The sequence below is a fragment of the Haematobia irritans genome, chromosome 3 (assembly GCF_050003625.1).
Source record: "Haematobia irritans isolate KBUSLIRL chromosome 3, ASM5000362v1, whole genome shotgun sequence".
NCBI lineage: Eukaryota > Metazoa > Arthropoda > Insecta > Diptera > Muscidae > Haematobia > Haematobia irritans.
The window spans coordinates 197527233-197542889 of record NC_134399.1 but is presented as its reverse complement, the minus strand read 5'-3'; the positions used below and the strand labels follow the sequence as shown (position 1 = coordinate 197542889).

Here is a 15657-nt window from a genome sequence, read left to right as displayed (position 1 = left end):
TTTGATATTGTAACTTATTGGTTTATTTATATTCATTTTTGCATTTTGAAGCCATTTAGTGGCCGATTTATTTAATATACAATGTACTATTGAATATGTTTATAGTTATAGGACATAGGTTAGATTACCTAACCTAATCTATTGAAAATAGTTGATTATAAATGCTTGTTTTTCCAAAACGGTAGATTATTTGCTGTTTTACAAAAAAAATCTGATTTTTGATCAAGTTTGCCAACTTTTAGCTGAAAAATACAAAAATTAAAATCAAATCAAATGACATAGTAATAACAAAGGAAAAAGTTAGTTGCTAAGGAAATGTAACAAATTCAGTAAACTCAACTGTTGATAGAAAAAAAATTATTGCCGAAATTTGAACTACCAAAATATTCGGTTTTTGTGGAAAATTCGAACAATTTTTTTTTTGTTTTATTTAATTAGAAATTTATTAATAAAGGATAGCGATGACCAGATGGAGTAGTTATTAATAAAAAATTAAAAAAATTAAATTATATTGTTTAATGCTGACAATTAAAAAAACACAAACATTTTTTCTGATTCAATCACGATATTAATTGATCCAATAAATTTTTAATTGAAATGTTTTCAATCACAAAAATGATAGTATCAATTAAAAAATTAACTGAAGGTCAATTAAAAAATTTGTTGAGTCAATTAAATTTTTAATTGAATATTTTTAAAACTCAAAATTTTAATTGGAAAAATTTTTGTGACATTTTTTTCTATGAACAAATGATCAGTTTTTGAATTCAGAATGATCTGCATAAATAGCAACATAACTTCGGTTTAAAGAAATTTGGAACATTTTGTACAATAAGTGATATAAACGATTTGAGACCCTTCCGAATTTTACAAAAAAAACATATCCTAGCCATATGACCACGAAACATTCACCAAAGTCTAAACAAATGTTTGTTTAAGGCTGGTATGCACCTCTAACCGAAATTTCCGCTAACCATAAGAAATGCATTGTTATAAATATTTTTGCTAACGAAAATTCCGTGCGGCGTTATTATCGGTTATTTACAATTTTGTCCCATAAGAAATACGTTGGAAATTTGTGTTATTGGCACGCAAACAAAATTTCCGCTAGGGGTGCATAATCAGTATACCCGTTTTTTATAGTTCCCTAGTTTGGAAATGGATTTTTCATAAATCCTTTACTTATTGACACTTTGGAATTTTCGATATGGGCATTCCATCATCATCAAGAGAAGTGCTATTTGAACGTTTGCATTCGACGGTCTTAACTTTGTCTACTATTTCTTCTGATACAAGATTAAGACCATCTGACTTAGATTTATCGATGTATCCCACTGATGGAGTTTGATATGGTAAAGAAGGCAGTGTGTCTTCATTTGCTTTTATGCCACATATTAGACTTTGCAATTGATTTTGTGGTGGCAAACTTGAAATCAATTTAGGAAAATCCTCTCGATTTCGATTTGCATTTGAATTTCTGCTGTCTCCGAGACATTTTCCATCTTTTTTTAGTTTCGTTTTGATTGAACTTTGATTATTAATTTTCGTAACAATTACTTCCATGCGATTTATTGTTTTAAAATGTAATTGGCCTACATGATTATTACCATCACCGTTTACCCTTAAGGGGATTGTGATTACAGTGTTCAATGCCTTTGGATTATCCTGTTCATAGGCAATAATGTAATCGCAGAAATCAGAATGTCTGTTAAAGTGTACTGGGTCCCCTGTCCATTCAATTTCATTTGCTTTCCAAATATAAGCCAGACATTTGATATAGCGTTTAAAACGATCTACTTGATTTTTTTGATATGGTTGCAAAATGTGTGGAACCAAATCCAAGTTTTCAATTTTATTCAAAACTTCAGCTCGTGCTTCTTCATTAGCTGCGCAACATTTTGCTTGGTATATGAAGATTTTAAAAAGTATAGAATCCCTTATTCTCTTTTCACCATAGCATAATTCACTTGTATTTGGATTTCTTTGGTCGAATTTTTGAAGCTTTTTAATAGCTTGATGATATGTTTCTATTGAAATTTGGGAATAGTCATCATATACCCATTCGGGTATAGTAGCGATAACTTTCATCTCATTGGTTTGTTGTGTTAATTCGTTTTTCTCCAATATTTCAATATAATCAGAATAATTTATTTGTGGATCGAATGATGTATTTTCTTTTCTGATTTCTTCGCCATTTGACATATTATCTTTGCAGGATGATTGTTTTTTAAATGTTATTGAATTGTCGTGGGTATATCCAATGGTGTTTGAGGGCAAATTCGCTGATACCTCCAATTCGTCATATTCCAGCAGATTGACTATGTCTGATCCATTAATTATATACGGTGTCTCAGATATTCCAGTTCCATTTTTCTCCAATGTTTCAATATAATCTGAATAATTTATTTTTGGATCGAAGGAAGTATTTTCTTTTCTGATTTCCACGCCTTTTGACATATTATCTTTGCCGATTGATTGTTTTTTAAATGATATTGCATTGTCATGGATATTCCCAATAGTTTTTGAGGGTAAATCCCCTGATTCCACCAATTCCTCATAGTTCAGCAGATTGACCATGTCTGCTCCGTTATTTGTATATGGTGTCTCAGATATTCCAGTTTCAGAAACTTTTCTAAAATCTTCCATTGTATGTAATTTATTTCGAATTTCAGAAGATATTTGTTCTGTAACCTTTGGCACCATCTGTTGGTCGTTTCCTTTAGCCTGTGTTGTACCTTCATCAGCAAAATTTATTTTATTTTCAATTTCGAGAAATGCTTGTCTATTTTGTTTTACGTTAATGTGGACATTAGAAGTAGTCTTTTTCTTACTCTTTCTTCGCCTGTTTTTCTTTTTCCTATTTTTCTTATTTCTTCTCTTTTTCTTGGCTGAAGTTTTTGAATGTAACGCATTCATTTCACACGTTTTGTCGTCGTCGTTGCCATCACTTTCATCTGCATCACCGTTTGGAGTGATAACTTTCATAGACTCGTTTAATTTTATAGGTGATATACATTCTTCCTCTCTTTCCACCAATTCATCGTTTGAATTTTTCCTATTTCTTCTCTTTTTCTTGGCTGAAGTTTTTGATTGTAACGTATTCATTTCACACGTTTCGTCGTCGTCGTTGCCATCACTTTCTTCTGTATCACCGTTTGGAGTGATAACATCCATAGACTCGTTTAATTTTATAGGTGATATACATTCCTCTCTTTCCACCAATTCATCGTTTGAATTTATTTCAAAATCTTCGTAGTTTATAGCACTCAAATCTTTTTCATATGTGCCATTGGTTTTCATTTCAATTGGTGAGGAGGTATCCTCTCCTCCCAATTTCCCAAATTGTGCTTCGAATTGGTTTATGATTTTACAGGCCCACCTCTTGCTTTTGCTCTGTGTACAGTTTAATTCTTTGGAATTAAAAGAATTTAGTTTTTTCAGTGTGATATAGGCATTTTTATATGTACGTTTCTGACATAAACTTGGAGTATTGGACTTGGATGAATTTCCTTGCATTTCAAATTTATGACAATTTGCTGTATCTTGTATTTTGGGTATACATTGTTGGGGCACGGAAACAATTACAACTTGATTCGAAGGTTTTCGCGGCATCTCTGGTAGATCTTTATTATAAAATCGTTGCCTTTGCCTAGCACTTTTTGATAGTTTTCTCTGAGCCTCCACATGAATTTCGTCTCTTCTAAGGGCTATTTTCTGAGCCCCATCTTTTGATTCATTTAAAACAAAAACCAAGACATTTTTAAGACTATCTTTGTCAGCCTTACTTTCATAGGATATAATAAAATTGGACATTCTCCGTTTAAAACGTAAATCATCTTTATCCAATTTTTCAGGATCTAGCTGATTAAAATACCAAATACGTTTAAGATAATAAATGTATCTCCTAAATCTTTTTTCTTCTGGTGTTAATATACGATGGTCCTTGGTACCAGGTTTTACAACTTTTCTTTCTCCAGACTTGTCTCTGGTGTTCACTTGATCCGATCCATAGACGCTGCATTTCAACTCTTTGCCCAAATCGTTTGCATGGGTTTTTATAAATTCTGCCAACAAATCGATATCATTGTCGGACATTATACTGATGTTATCATCATCAGTTCGTAGTGAACTTTCCGAATCTGAAGTTTCATTATTTTCCGGCTGGGTATTAGTTATGAATTCCGATAACAAATCAATTTCATTATCGGACAAAATGCTAATGTCATTTTCACTAATATCAGAATGGTCTGAATCTGACCATTTCTCTTTCTTCTTATTAAAGCCAAGCTTTTCTTCGTTTCCCATTTTAAAAATGTTCTGCAATAAAAATTCAAGTATAAATGGGATATATAAAGCAAAGAGTATAAATAACTAAAGAGGGTCGAAATCGCTCACTTACGATATGCCCAAATGCCATAGATTAGGGTCAAACATGCAACATGTTTTATTTACGTTTGATAACATGGAAAAATTATAAGGCGTGTTCTGCAATGTGTGTTAGATTTTCATTATGTTCAAATTATTTTTTCATTAAAAAACAAAACGAAAAACGCAAAAAAGGACCAAAAGAATACTTCTGTTTGCTAAATCTATGAATTCTATGTCCCAAAACATTCATTCGATAAGTTGTCGTGTTTTAGACAATTTATTAAAGATCGGTAAATAATAAATTTACTGTTTTTTTATGAAAATATGACTTTAACATACTTAAGCAAACATTTCAAGGAACATCTGAATTAGTACCTACACGAAATTTCGGCTAAAGCTGAATACTTGGCTTAACGTAAAATACTCCAGAAAACTTTCACTTTTTCACTAGATTTCCGCGTGAAGTTGTTTTTTAACATTTATAAAAATTATAAGAATTCACTTCTTATTATAAATTAAAAAAATTTTTAATTACAAAAAGAATAATTTGATTTTTCAAAATCGAATCGCAAGTTACCGAAACAAAACCATGTGAAAAACCGTAGAAAACAAAAGGGAATACGAAGAAAATGTTGGTACCGTTTTGCAACATGTTCGACCCTAATCTATGGCATTTATACGATATTTCAAAAATGAGACGTTTCGACCCTCTTGTTTATTTATACTCTTTGATATAAAGCTGTACTTTCTTATTTTACCTATTTGGATTAAACGATGGCGCCATACAATATATGACTTCTTTGCAAAGAGTATAAATAAACAAGAGGGTCGAAACGTCTCATTTTTGAAATATCGTATAAATGCCATAGATTAGGGTCGAACATGTTGCAAAACGGTACCAACATTTTCTTCGTATTCCCTTTTGTTTTCTACGGTTTTTCACATGGTTTTGTTTCGGTAACTTGCGATTCGATTTTGAAAAATCAAATTATTCTTTTTGTAATTAAAAATTTTTTTAATTTATAATAAGAAGTGAATTCTTATAATTTTTATAAATGTTAAAAAACAACTTCACGCGGAAATCTAGTGAAAAAGTGAAAGTTTTCTGGAGTATTTTACGTTAAGCCAAGTATTCAGCTTTAGCCGAAATTTCGTGTAGGTACTAATTCAGATGTTCCTTGAAATGTTTGCTTAAGTATGTTAAAGTCATATTTTCATAAAAAAACAGTAAATTTATTATTTACCGATCTTTAATAAATTGTCTAAAACACGACAACTTATCGAATGAATGTTTTGGGACATAGAATTCATAGATTTAGCAAACAGAAGTATTCTTTTGGTCCTTTTTTGCGTTTTTCGTTTTGTTTTTTAATGAAAAAATAATTTGAACATAATGAAAATCTAACACACATTGCAGAACACGCCTTATAATTTTTCCATGTTATCAAACGTAAATAAAACATGTTGCATGTTTGACCCTAATCTATGGCATTTGGGCATATCGTAAGTGAGCGATTTCGACCCTCTTTAGTTATTTATACTCTTTGCTTCTTTGGTGGAAGTATGTTCAAAACATTAGAATTAAATTTCCATCTAGGTAAACAAAACTGGACAGATGTTTTTTTTTTGCGGGCGTCCTGGATAAAGAAAATAGAAACTCTACAAAGTATTTTTGTTGTCAGTAGCTATTGTGAATGAATGTAATAGGTGAGACCGAAATATATGCGTTGTAATAAACCGCTATATATATATATATTGTATTATATATCAAAAATTTATTCCTATAGAAAATTTTGTCAAAATTTTATTTGTATAAAAAATTTTGTCAAAATTTTATTTGTATAGAAAATTTTGACAAAATTTTATTTTTATAGAAAATTTTGTCAAAAATGTATTCCTGTAGGGAATTTTGTCACTAGTTTACTTCGGTAGAAAATTTTGTCAATATTATTTTTCAATAGAAAATTTTGTCAACATTTTATTTCTATAAAAAAAAATAATTTTGATAGAAAATTTTGTCAACATTTTATTTCTATAAAAATTTTGACAAAATTTTATTTTTATAGAAAATTTTGTCAAAATTTTATTTTTTTATAGAAAATTTTGTCAAAATTTCATTTCTAAAAATTTTTTTCCAATTTTTATTTCTATAGAAAATTTTGCCAAAATTTTATTTCTGTCGGAAATTTTGTAACCATTTTATTTCGGTAGAATATTTTGTCAAAATTATATTTCTATAGAAAATTTTGTCAAAAATTTATTTCTATAGAAAATTTTGCCAAAATTTTATTTCTATAGAAAATGTTGTCAAAATTTTACTTTTATTAAAAATTTTTAGTAAGTTCCTACAGAAATTTTGTCACTATTTTATTTCGGTAGAATATTTTGTCAAAATTATATTTCTATAGAAAGTTTTGTCAACATTTTACTTCTATAGAAAATTTTGTCAAAATTTTATTTTTATCGAAAATTTTGTTCATATTTTATTTATTAAGTCAAAATTGACAAATAATACTGTCAAAATGTTATTTCTATAGAAAATTTTGTCAACATTTTATTTCTTTAGAATTTTGTGGCAAAATTTTATTTCTATAGAAAATTTTGTCACAATTTTATCTCTATAGAAAACTTTGTCAAAATGTTATTTCTATAGAAAATTTTGTTAAAATTTTATTTTTAATGAAAATTTTGTCAAAATTTTATTTTAATTGAAAATTTTGTCAAAATTTTATTTCTATAGAAATTTTGGTCAAAATTGCATTTCTATAGAAAATTTTGTAAAAATTTTATTTCTATAAAATTTTTTTTCAAAATTTTATAACTATCGAAAATTTTATTTTTAATGAAAATTTCAAAATTTTATTTTTATTGAAAATTTTGTCAAAATTTTATTTCTATAGAAAATTTTGCCAAAATTTTATTTCTATAGAAAATGTTGTCAAAATTTTACTTTTATTAGAAATTTTTAGTAAGTCAAAATTGTCATATAGTATTGTAAGAATTTTATTTCTAAAATTGTGTCAACATTTTATTTCTATAAAAAATTTTGTTAAAATTTTATTTTTATAGAAAATTTTGTCAAAATTTCATTTTGATAGAAAATTTTGCCAACATTTTATTTCTATTGAAAATGTTGTCAAAATTTTATTTCTATAAAAAATGTTGTCAAAATTTTATTTTTATAGAAAATTTTGTCAAAATGTCATTTCTATAAAATTTTGCCAAAATTTCATTTCTATAATTTTTTTTCCAATTTTTATTTCTATAGAAAATTTTCAAAATTTTCAAAATTTTATTTCTGTAGGAAATTTTGTCACTATTTTATTTCGGTAGAACATTTTGTCAAAATTATATTTCTATAGAAAGTTTTGTCAACATTTTACTTCTATAGAAAATTTTGTCAAAATTTTATTTTTATTGATAATTTTGTTCATATTTTATTTATTAAGTCAAAATTGTGAAATAATACTGTCAAAATGTTATTTCTATGGAAAATTTACTCAGGATTTGTCATAAGTAATATAAATTAATTGGCCTTATAGGCTTTGTATTACGAAAAATTTTGAAATAAATAAATAAATAAATAAATTTTGTCAACATTTTATTTCTTTAGAATTTTGTGGCAAAATTTTATTTCTATAGAAAATTGTGTCACAATTTTATCTCTATAGAAAACTTTTTTAAAATTTTATTTCTATAGAAAACTTTTTCAAAATTTTATTTCTATAGAAAATTTTGTCAAAATTTTATTTTTAATGAAAATTTTGACAAAATTTTATTTTTATTGAAAATTTTCCCAAAATTTTATTTTTATTGAAAATTTTCCCAAAATTTTATTTATATAGAAATTTTGGTCAAAATTGTATTTCTATAGAAAATTTTGTCAAAATTTTATTTCTATAGAATTTTTTTTTCAAAATTTTATAATTCGAAAATTTTGTCAAAATTTTTTTAATGAAAATTTTGACAAAATTTTATTTTTATTGAAAATTTTGTCAAAAGTTTATTCCTATAAAAAAATATTCAAAATTTTATTTCTATAGAAAGTTTCGTCAAAATTTTATTTCTATAGAAAATTTTGTCAAAATTTTATTTCTATAGAAAATTTTGTCAAAATTTTATTTTTATAGAAAATTGTATCAAGTTTTATTTTAATACAAAATTTTGTCAAAAATTTATTTCTATAGAAAATTTTGTCAAAATTTTATTTTCTCAACAATGCACTATGAACCCACTGCAAACTATGAACCCACTCCAAAATAAATGTTCGTAAAAAAAAGTTGCTTAACTCAAATTGATTATCCAAGCTATGAAATTTATACACGAGTCTTTTAGAGATTAGGGCTAAATGGGCTAGTATGTGACTTTTCGATTGACCTGTTATGCCATCATCATAAATGGTACGAGATAAAGCGAATATGATAAAAGTTCTCATGTGACAAAGTTCTCACTTGGATCCAACCCACATCAAAGTAGATTTTCGTAGAAATATTCCATAAATTTCAAGCCTAACTGCTTTGCATTAAATAAAACCTAGTAATACTACATACATTTTAATTTTTTGTAAGACTTTTTTATTGACAAAATTATTACAATTTCATTGATGTTGATTCATTTTTCTCCATTACTTTCATCGGGGTTTTCAGTTTTTTTTCTTTTGTTCTCAAACTTCGGCTTGTTCTGTGTTTTTAGACACAATAATAATTCCTTTTTTGTTTCTATTTGTGATTCTTTTTTTCCAATAGTGAGATCGTGTATAACTTTCTCAACATAATTAGTTAGTTTATATGTAAATGTATATAGTATATCATTCTTGCAGTTGGTTTTCTATAAAAAAAAAACACTCTTCGTTTCGTGGCATGCAACTTTTAGAATTTTGGCATTTCTTTTTTTTAAATAAAACTGTGTGCGATTTTTTTTTGCTTTTCATTAAAAAAAAGTGCTTACGAAATAGGATTAAGTCATCATCATATAATGACGGTTAGATTTCCATTCAAGATGTTCTTGTCGGGGAGGAAGAAAGAATATTAAGTAGGTTAATATTACATTAAAAAAGGTCGAAAAACAAATTTAAAAGATTTTCCTTTCCAAGAACAACATGGAAAACACAAACAAATAAATATATATATTTTTTTAAACATTGCATATCTTTTTGGCAGGAGGGGAAACCGCAGAAACTCGGTAGACAATATCGTTGATTTGATAACCGCGCAGTTTTTTTTTTTTTTCTTAGAAGGACTATCTATCGATTTAGTAGAGATAGAAGAATATGCTTACGTATCTAACTCCTAGCTCTACCATTGGTATGAAAGGATATATGGTGGTGAGGTGAGTGGATGGGTGAAAAGTCAACAAATGGATGTGAGGAATGATGATAGCGGTGGTGGATGTGATATTTTTGATTGGTGATGGTTAAGGAAAAAGACAGTTTTGTTTAGGGTTTTTTCATCTTTTTTATATAATTATATAATAATAATAATTAAGAAATAATAATACATTTGCGAGTTGTTTTCAAAAAATAAAATAAAATAAAAAAATAATAAAAATTATTATAATTTGCAAATTAATTATTTGTTTTTTGGGATGTTCTTGTAAATGTATGTTGTTGTTTTTGCTCTTGTGTGTAATATTTAAGTGTGGAACGTATGTTTTCTTTTTTTTCTCTTAAAAAATGATTCTTTTGGAATAGTTTTTCTTCTTTTTTAAACACTAAACCAAGGAGAATTTTCATTAAAATATGAAAATTTCCTTAGTGGAGCATTATCTCCTCCTTTTCTATATTAAAACCTCCTCTTTTCCTCTTGTGGTTGTTGTTGTGTTGTTGTTGTTATGGGTCTTAAACTTCTCCTTATAATTACTACGACTAATACGGCAGCTACTAAAACATCAACCATGTACACCAATTATGCGACATCGTTCCATAAGTCCACCACTTGACTGTTGTGGATAGAATGAGGAGGCAAAAGTGGTGTAGCATTGCTGTTGTGTATGCAATAAGAAACCGCTTAGAAGCACTTTCTGTGCACAATGGAGGGGCCGGATTCATCATATTCCTGTTTGGAGATCCACATCTGTTGGAAGGTAGACAAGGAAGCCAAGATGGAACCACCGATCCATACAGAGTATTTACGTTCTGGAGGAGCAATGATCTTGATCTTCATGGTTGATGGAGCCAAGGCGGTGATTTCCTTTTGCATACGGTCGGCAATACCAGGATACATAGTGGTACCACCAGACAAGACAGTGTTGGCGTACAAGTCCTTACGGATATCAACATCGCACTTCATGATGGAGTTGTAAGTGGTTTCGTGGATACCACAGGCTTCCATACCCAAGAAGGAAGGTTGGAACAAAGCTTCGGGGCAACGGAAACGTTCATTGCCAATGGTGATTACTTGACCATCGGGCAATTCGTAGCTCTTCTCCAAGCTAGAGCTGCTAGCAGCTGTGGCCATTTCTTGTTCAAAGTCCAAAGCAACATAGCACAATTTTTCCTTAATGTCACGAACGATTTCACGTTCAGCTGTGGTGGTGAAGGAATAACCACGTTCAGTCAAGATCTTCATTAAGTAGTCAGTCAAGTCACGACCAGCCAAATCCAAACGCAAGATAGCATGGGGCAAGGCATAACCTTCATAGATGGGTACAGTGTGAGAGACACCATCACCGGAATCCAAAACGATACCAGTGGTACGACCGGAGGCATACAAGGACAATACAGCTTGGATGGCCACATACATAGCGGGTGTGTTGAAAGTTTCGAACATGATTTGTGTCATCTTCTCACGATTGGCTTTGGGATTCAAGGGGGCTTCAGTCAACAAAACTGGGTGCTCTTCGGGGGCCACACGCAATTCATTGTAGAAAGTGTGATGCCAGATTTTCTCCATATCATCCCAGTTGGTGACAATACCGTGCTCAATGGGGTATTTCAATGTGAGGATACCACGTTTGCTTTGAGCTTCATCACCGACATACGAGTCCTTCTGTCCCATACCAACCATAACACCTTGATGACGGGGGCGGCCCACAATGGAGGGGAATACAGCACGGGGAGCATCATCACCAGCGAAACCGGCTTTGCACATACCGGAACCGTTATCAACAACTAAGGCAGCAACTTCTTCGTCGCACATTTTGTTTGCTACAATAAAAAAAAAACAGAGAATGGCTTATTAGTTTAATTCACTACGGAGGAGTGTTCGATGCAATGTTTGGTTAAGTGGCAAAAATATTTTGTAGCTTTTCTGTAATTTGATTTTTTTTATAAAAAAAAATTAGGATTACAAATTTGGTTTTAAATATAAGAGCCGTGTGGAGGGATCCATAAAAAGGCATTTTTGAAAGCTTCAATTCTAAGCAATATAGACCAATCCATAATTTCCTGAAATGGTGCCACACCCTGTAAGGTTTGCATACAAGTTCCTTACGAGTCCTTAGAATATATAGTGGTATAGAAGTTCCAAAAATCATGAGATTTCTATACCTCAAAGTAGAATAAGCCAAATATCGATGGAAAAATTGCGCTTTAGAAGCTTGCAACAGATTTCAATTTGGAAAAATCCTTGATTTAGCCTTTATCTCTAGTGTCATATTAAGATTTTATGCTTACATCCTTGAATTGTAATTTTATGTGATTCAAATTTTGAGCCAATATAATTTCTTTTGATGAAATGTATTAAAAAATTAAAAATTTTATATAAAATCGAATTGCAAAATTTTGAATTTAAAAAATTTATTAAAACGAAAACTATCATTGTATGCCTTTCAAAAAAGACATAAAAATCAGTGTATCAAGTACTGGATAAAAAAAAGTAGCAGCTACCTTCTTTTCGAACAACTCTGTGGAAGAGTAGAAAGAGGATAAGAAAAAAAGTACTAAAACCACTAGCGGCTTTTTTTAGATCTGCATTGGAAAAGCGAATAGAGGGAAAGGGCAACGCCCTTGAATTGAAGTCTAAAAGCCGGTATTGAGGAATTGGAAGAAGAAAAAAAGTGTAAAGAAAATGGCGTACGATGTTAGCAAGAGAATGATGATTCCTCAAATTAATTTTACACTTTTCTAAGCTAGGGTGTAAACTTCAAAAAACACTTTTTTAATATTTATACTGTTCCTTCACATATTTTTTTTTGTTTTCACTAATGCCACAAAAGAGTATCACCGAAGATAATTAAAAATTTTCTTAACCACTTTTTTTTTTTGTTGCTCAATTAAGAATTGATGACGTACCGTGTCTTGATTAGTTGGGTAGATGAACAGAAGAAACGACCTGAGCGCTTTGACAGCCGAACTACGAATGAAATTACCAGTTAGAGGAAAGTCAGTTAATTTTTTCCCCCTAAATGAAATGAAATGAAATGAAAAAACAGTAAAGAAAGATATGCGTCGTATATGAGTGTGTTGGTGTACCACGTAGGAACAACGAGTAGGCAGCTTGTTGGTTTTGTTGTATGAATAAACCACACTCTCTTTTTTCCTACTCTTTGTTCGAAGTTCTCTTCGATATACTGAATCAGTTATAGTTCCATTTCTTTCTTTCTCATAGTGGTAAATGCAATTCATTTTCTCTTTGGGTGTGTGCAGAGAGATATGAATTCGAGCCCGAATGTATGTGTGACTCTCCAGTGAGTGTCAAAATCGCAGTCGGTTTGCGATTAACCAATTTTTGTGACCATATATGGTCATGTTTTCTGTTCCAAAGCTTGTATTCATTCAAAGCAACAACAAAATATGAAACGAAAATCGTTACTTTTTGAAATGAGAGAGGATTTTTATAGAAATATATATGTGTACAAGGGGCAGCAGTAGAATGAGAGAAAGCCAGAGATGAAAAAAGTTTAACAAAAAGAGTCTAACCAAGTATGGTTTTATTGTATATATACACACACAAACACGTACATATATATTTCATAGTCATCGCACACCCATATCCATTTCGAGTTAATGGGGGTTTAACAAAATTCAAAAATTCTTGAAATTGTTCTGTATTTGGCTAAGTTGCCATTTTCAAACCGGCATTTTCCTGGATGGGAGATTTGTGTTTGTGTGTTTCCTAAGAAAAAATACACAGTCCGTATGTGTGCGGAAACCACCAAACTGAGTCAAGTTCAAGTTTTTTTCCACATCGTCTCTCGTCTTGTGATATTCACAGTCAGCAACAAAAAAAAAAACACAAATACTTGGTTATATAGAAAATGACGTGTTCGTTTACTGATAAAAACGTTACCTAAATTATATTCAAGTATTTTTGATAAGCTTAAATAAAATATTTTAAAGGTAGGTGGTATATGCCCCTAAACATACACATATATTTATAACAACTATAAATAGATGTTTGCGTTATTTACCTAGAAGGAAGTATATCTAGCAACAAAAGTTAATTAAAATCAAGGTAAATTGTATGAAATCGCGATCGTACAATTGTTGGTCCTTGAATAAATTCTAGCAAACTCTATTGGAGTTCTGAATTGAAATTCGAAGTTTTATTTTTGTATACTTGACATTTTGAAGAATTTGCAGCAGTTCCGTTTTTAGCAATCGTAAACACAGGTCTTTTCCTGATATTGTCATGATATTAGTAGGCAAATGTTAATTTAAATCTAGGTAAATTATATGAAATTGCGATAGCTCAACTTTTTGGTCCTTGAGCAAATTTGAGTAATCTACATATATTGGAGTTTGGAATCGAAATTCGAACATATCTTCAATTTTCCAAGTACAAAAAAAATTGATTTTTGTGTACTTGACATTCTGGTGTATTATTAGAATTCTAATTTTTTAGATGTGTGTCTCGCAGATCTGTCAAACGATTAGTATGCAACGGAACCATATAACAAGTTGGAATGAAAACAGTCCGTAGTTGTAGAGTTTACAATTTATTACAACTTTTAACTTCATTTTCTGCATAATAGACGAAATATCTATCCAATTCTGTATTCTTGGAAAGTCTGTAGTTGCCTTAAATAAAACTAGACTCTGGTTGGAGGCGCCATAACATTTTGCCGAAAATTGAATTTACTGATCCTCTTTCTACTACCTGAACCTCTATTGTTCATTATGGTTAAGAGATTTGTGATAAGCAATTACGTGAAATATCTAAAATTGTTATAAACGATTTTAGCACACGTTCCCTTTTTTACACTCATAATTAAATAAAAAAATTTGCAAGGGGTTCCGATATTGTCTTAAATGTGGCGTAAAATTTTCATGACATATGGACTAATGGTAATTATACTATTTATTATTTTCTTTTTTTTCAGTTTAGAGTTCGATATCATTCTTAAATTTCAATAAAAACCTACTTTTTTAAACGAAATTTTTCACAATTTTTCATTTAAATAAACGAATTTTTTAAATGACACGACTTTCGTCCCAAAATGTGAAAGTTTAGTTTTCGGTTTTGTAGAGAGAGCCTCAAGAGAAAAAAAAGAAAGTTTCGAAATTATACACATCATTAGTTGTACAAGTTTACCTATGCGAGATAAAAACAAAACACTTTTGCTGATGGATTGAAAGATGCCAAGACTCTATTTAAAAGAACAATGCCAAATTTGGGAAGTAACAATTATGCATTTATATTAGAAGTGTGGCAACACTTTCACATTTATAACGGCTTTTAACGTAGAGATAATCACTATGCTAGATTAGATCTTTTCGAATGGTCATGGAGTTGGAAATTATATTAATTTTTTTTCGCTGATACGTTTTATTAATCTCACGCATATTCAAGTTCTAGATTCATGTGTTTTTATCTTATCATAGTGAACTGTTTGTTATATAATATTTTGAGTTCTCGATCACGATTATCGTAAATCAATGGCACTTTTAAATTTAAATTTCTTCATTATGTAGTACGATTGATAATCCAGTTTTTTTTGGTAAGTAAAGTAATCCACACTATTTTGGTTTAATCCACATTTGGTGATTTTCAAAGTTCATGGGTTCAGGTCCCAGTTTGTTTCAATTTATCCACAATTTGTTTTCATTTTATAGTTTTGGAAGAGTTTTTCACCAAAATTTTTTTTCAATTCAATTTTCTCACAGAAATATCTTTGCCACTTTTGAATTTTTCTTAATTTTCACTGATCCATTGTTGAGTGATACTTACTTTTTTGTATTTAAGTTACTAAAAATTAAATAAATAAATTAAGTCTTTTGTTTGTTGGTTTGGGAGGTCTCGCGATGTATCCAACACACAGCACAAGAACGCAAACTGTAATGATAGCAAAACTCGTTGTGACAGGCGTTTATAAAGGCGTCCACCCCTATCGCGCGCTTTCCGTATAGGT

The 15657-nt window shown here is 29.8% G+C and overlaps 2 protein-coding genes across 3 annotated transcripts; both read right to left on the bottom strand.

Annotated features, from left to right (window-relative positions):
* On the bottom strand, positions 1 to 6009 carry LOC142230731 (uncharacterized). Its single transcript, XM_075301362.1, has 3 exons — positions 5924 to 6009; positions 5127 to 5171; positions 1 to 4317 (listed from the first exon to the last, which is right to left on the bottom strand). The coding sequence occupies exon 3, from the start codon at positions 4303 to 4305 to the stop codon at positions 1183 to 1185; it is 3123 nt and encodes a 1040-aa protein (XP_075157477.1). The 5' UTR covers positions 4306 to 4317; positions 5127 to 5171; positions 5924 to 6009; the 3' UTR covers positions 1 to 1182.
* Positions 6010 to 9796: 3787 nt separating this feature from the next.
* On the bottom strand, positions 9797 to 15634 carry LOC142230730 (actin-5C). 2 transcript variants are annotated; one of them, XM_075301360.1, is made up of 2 exons: positions 15477 to 15634; positions 9797 to 11512 (listed from the first exon to the last, which is right to left on the bottom strand). In XM_075301360.1, the coding sequence occupies exon 2, from the start codon at positions 11502 to 11504 to the stop codon at positions 10374 to 10376; it is 1131 nt and encodes a 376-aa protein (XP_075157475.1). In that variant the 5' UTR covers positions 11505 to 11512; positions 15477 to 15634; the 3' UTR covers positions 9797 to 10373. The 2 variants fall into 2 exon arrangements, with proteins under 2 accessions (XP_075157475.1, XP_075157476.1); XM_075301361.1 differs by lacking the exon at positions 15477 to 15634 and adding an exon at positions 12599 to 12748.
* Positions 15635 to 15657: the final 23 nt, after the last annotated feature.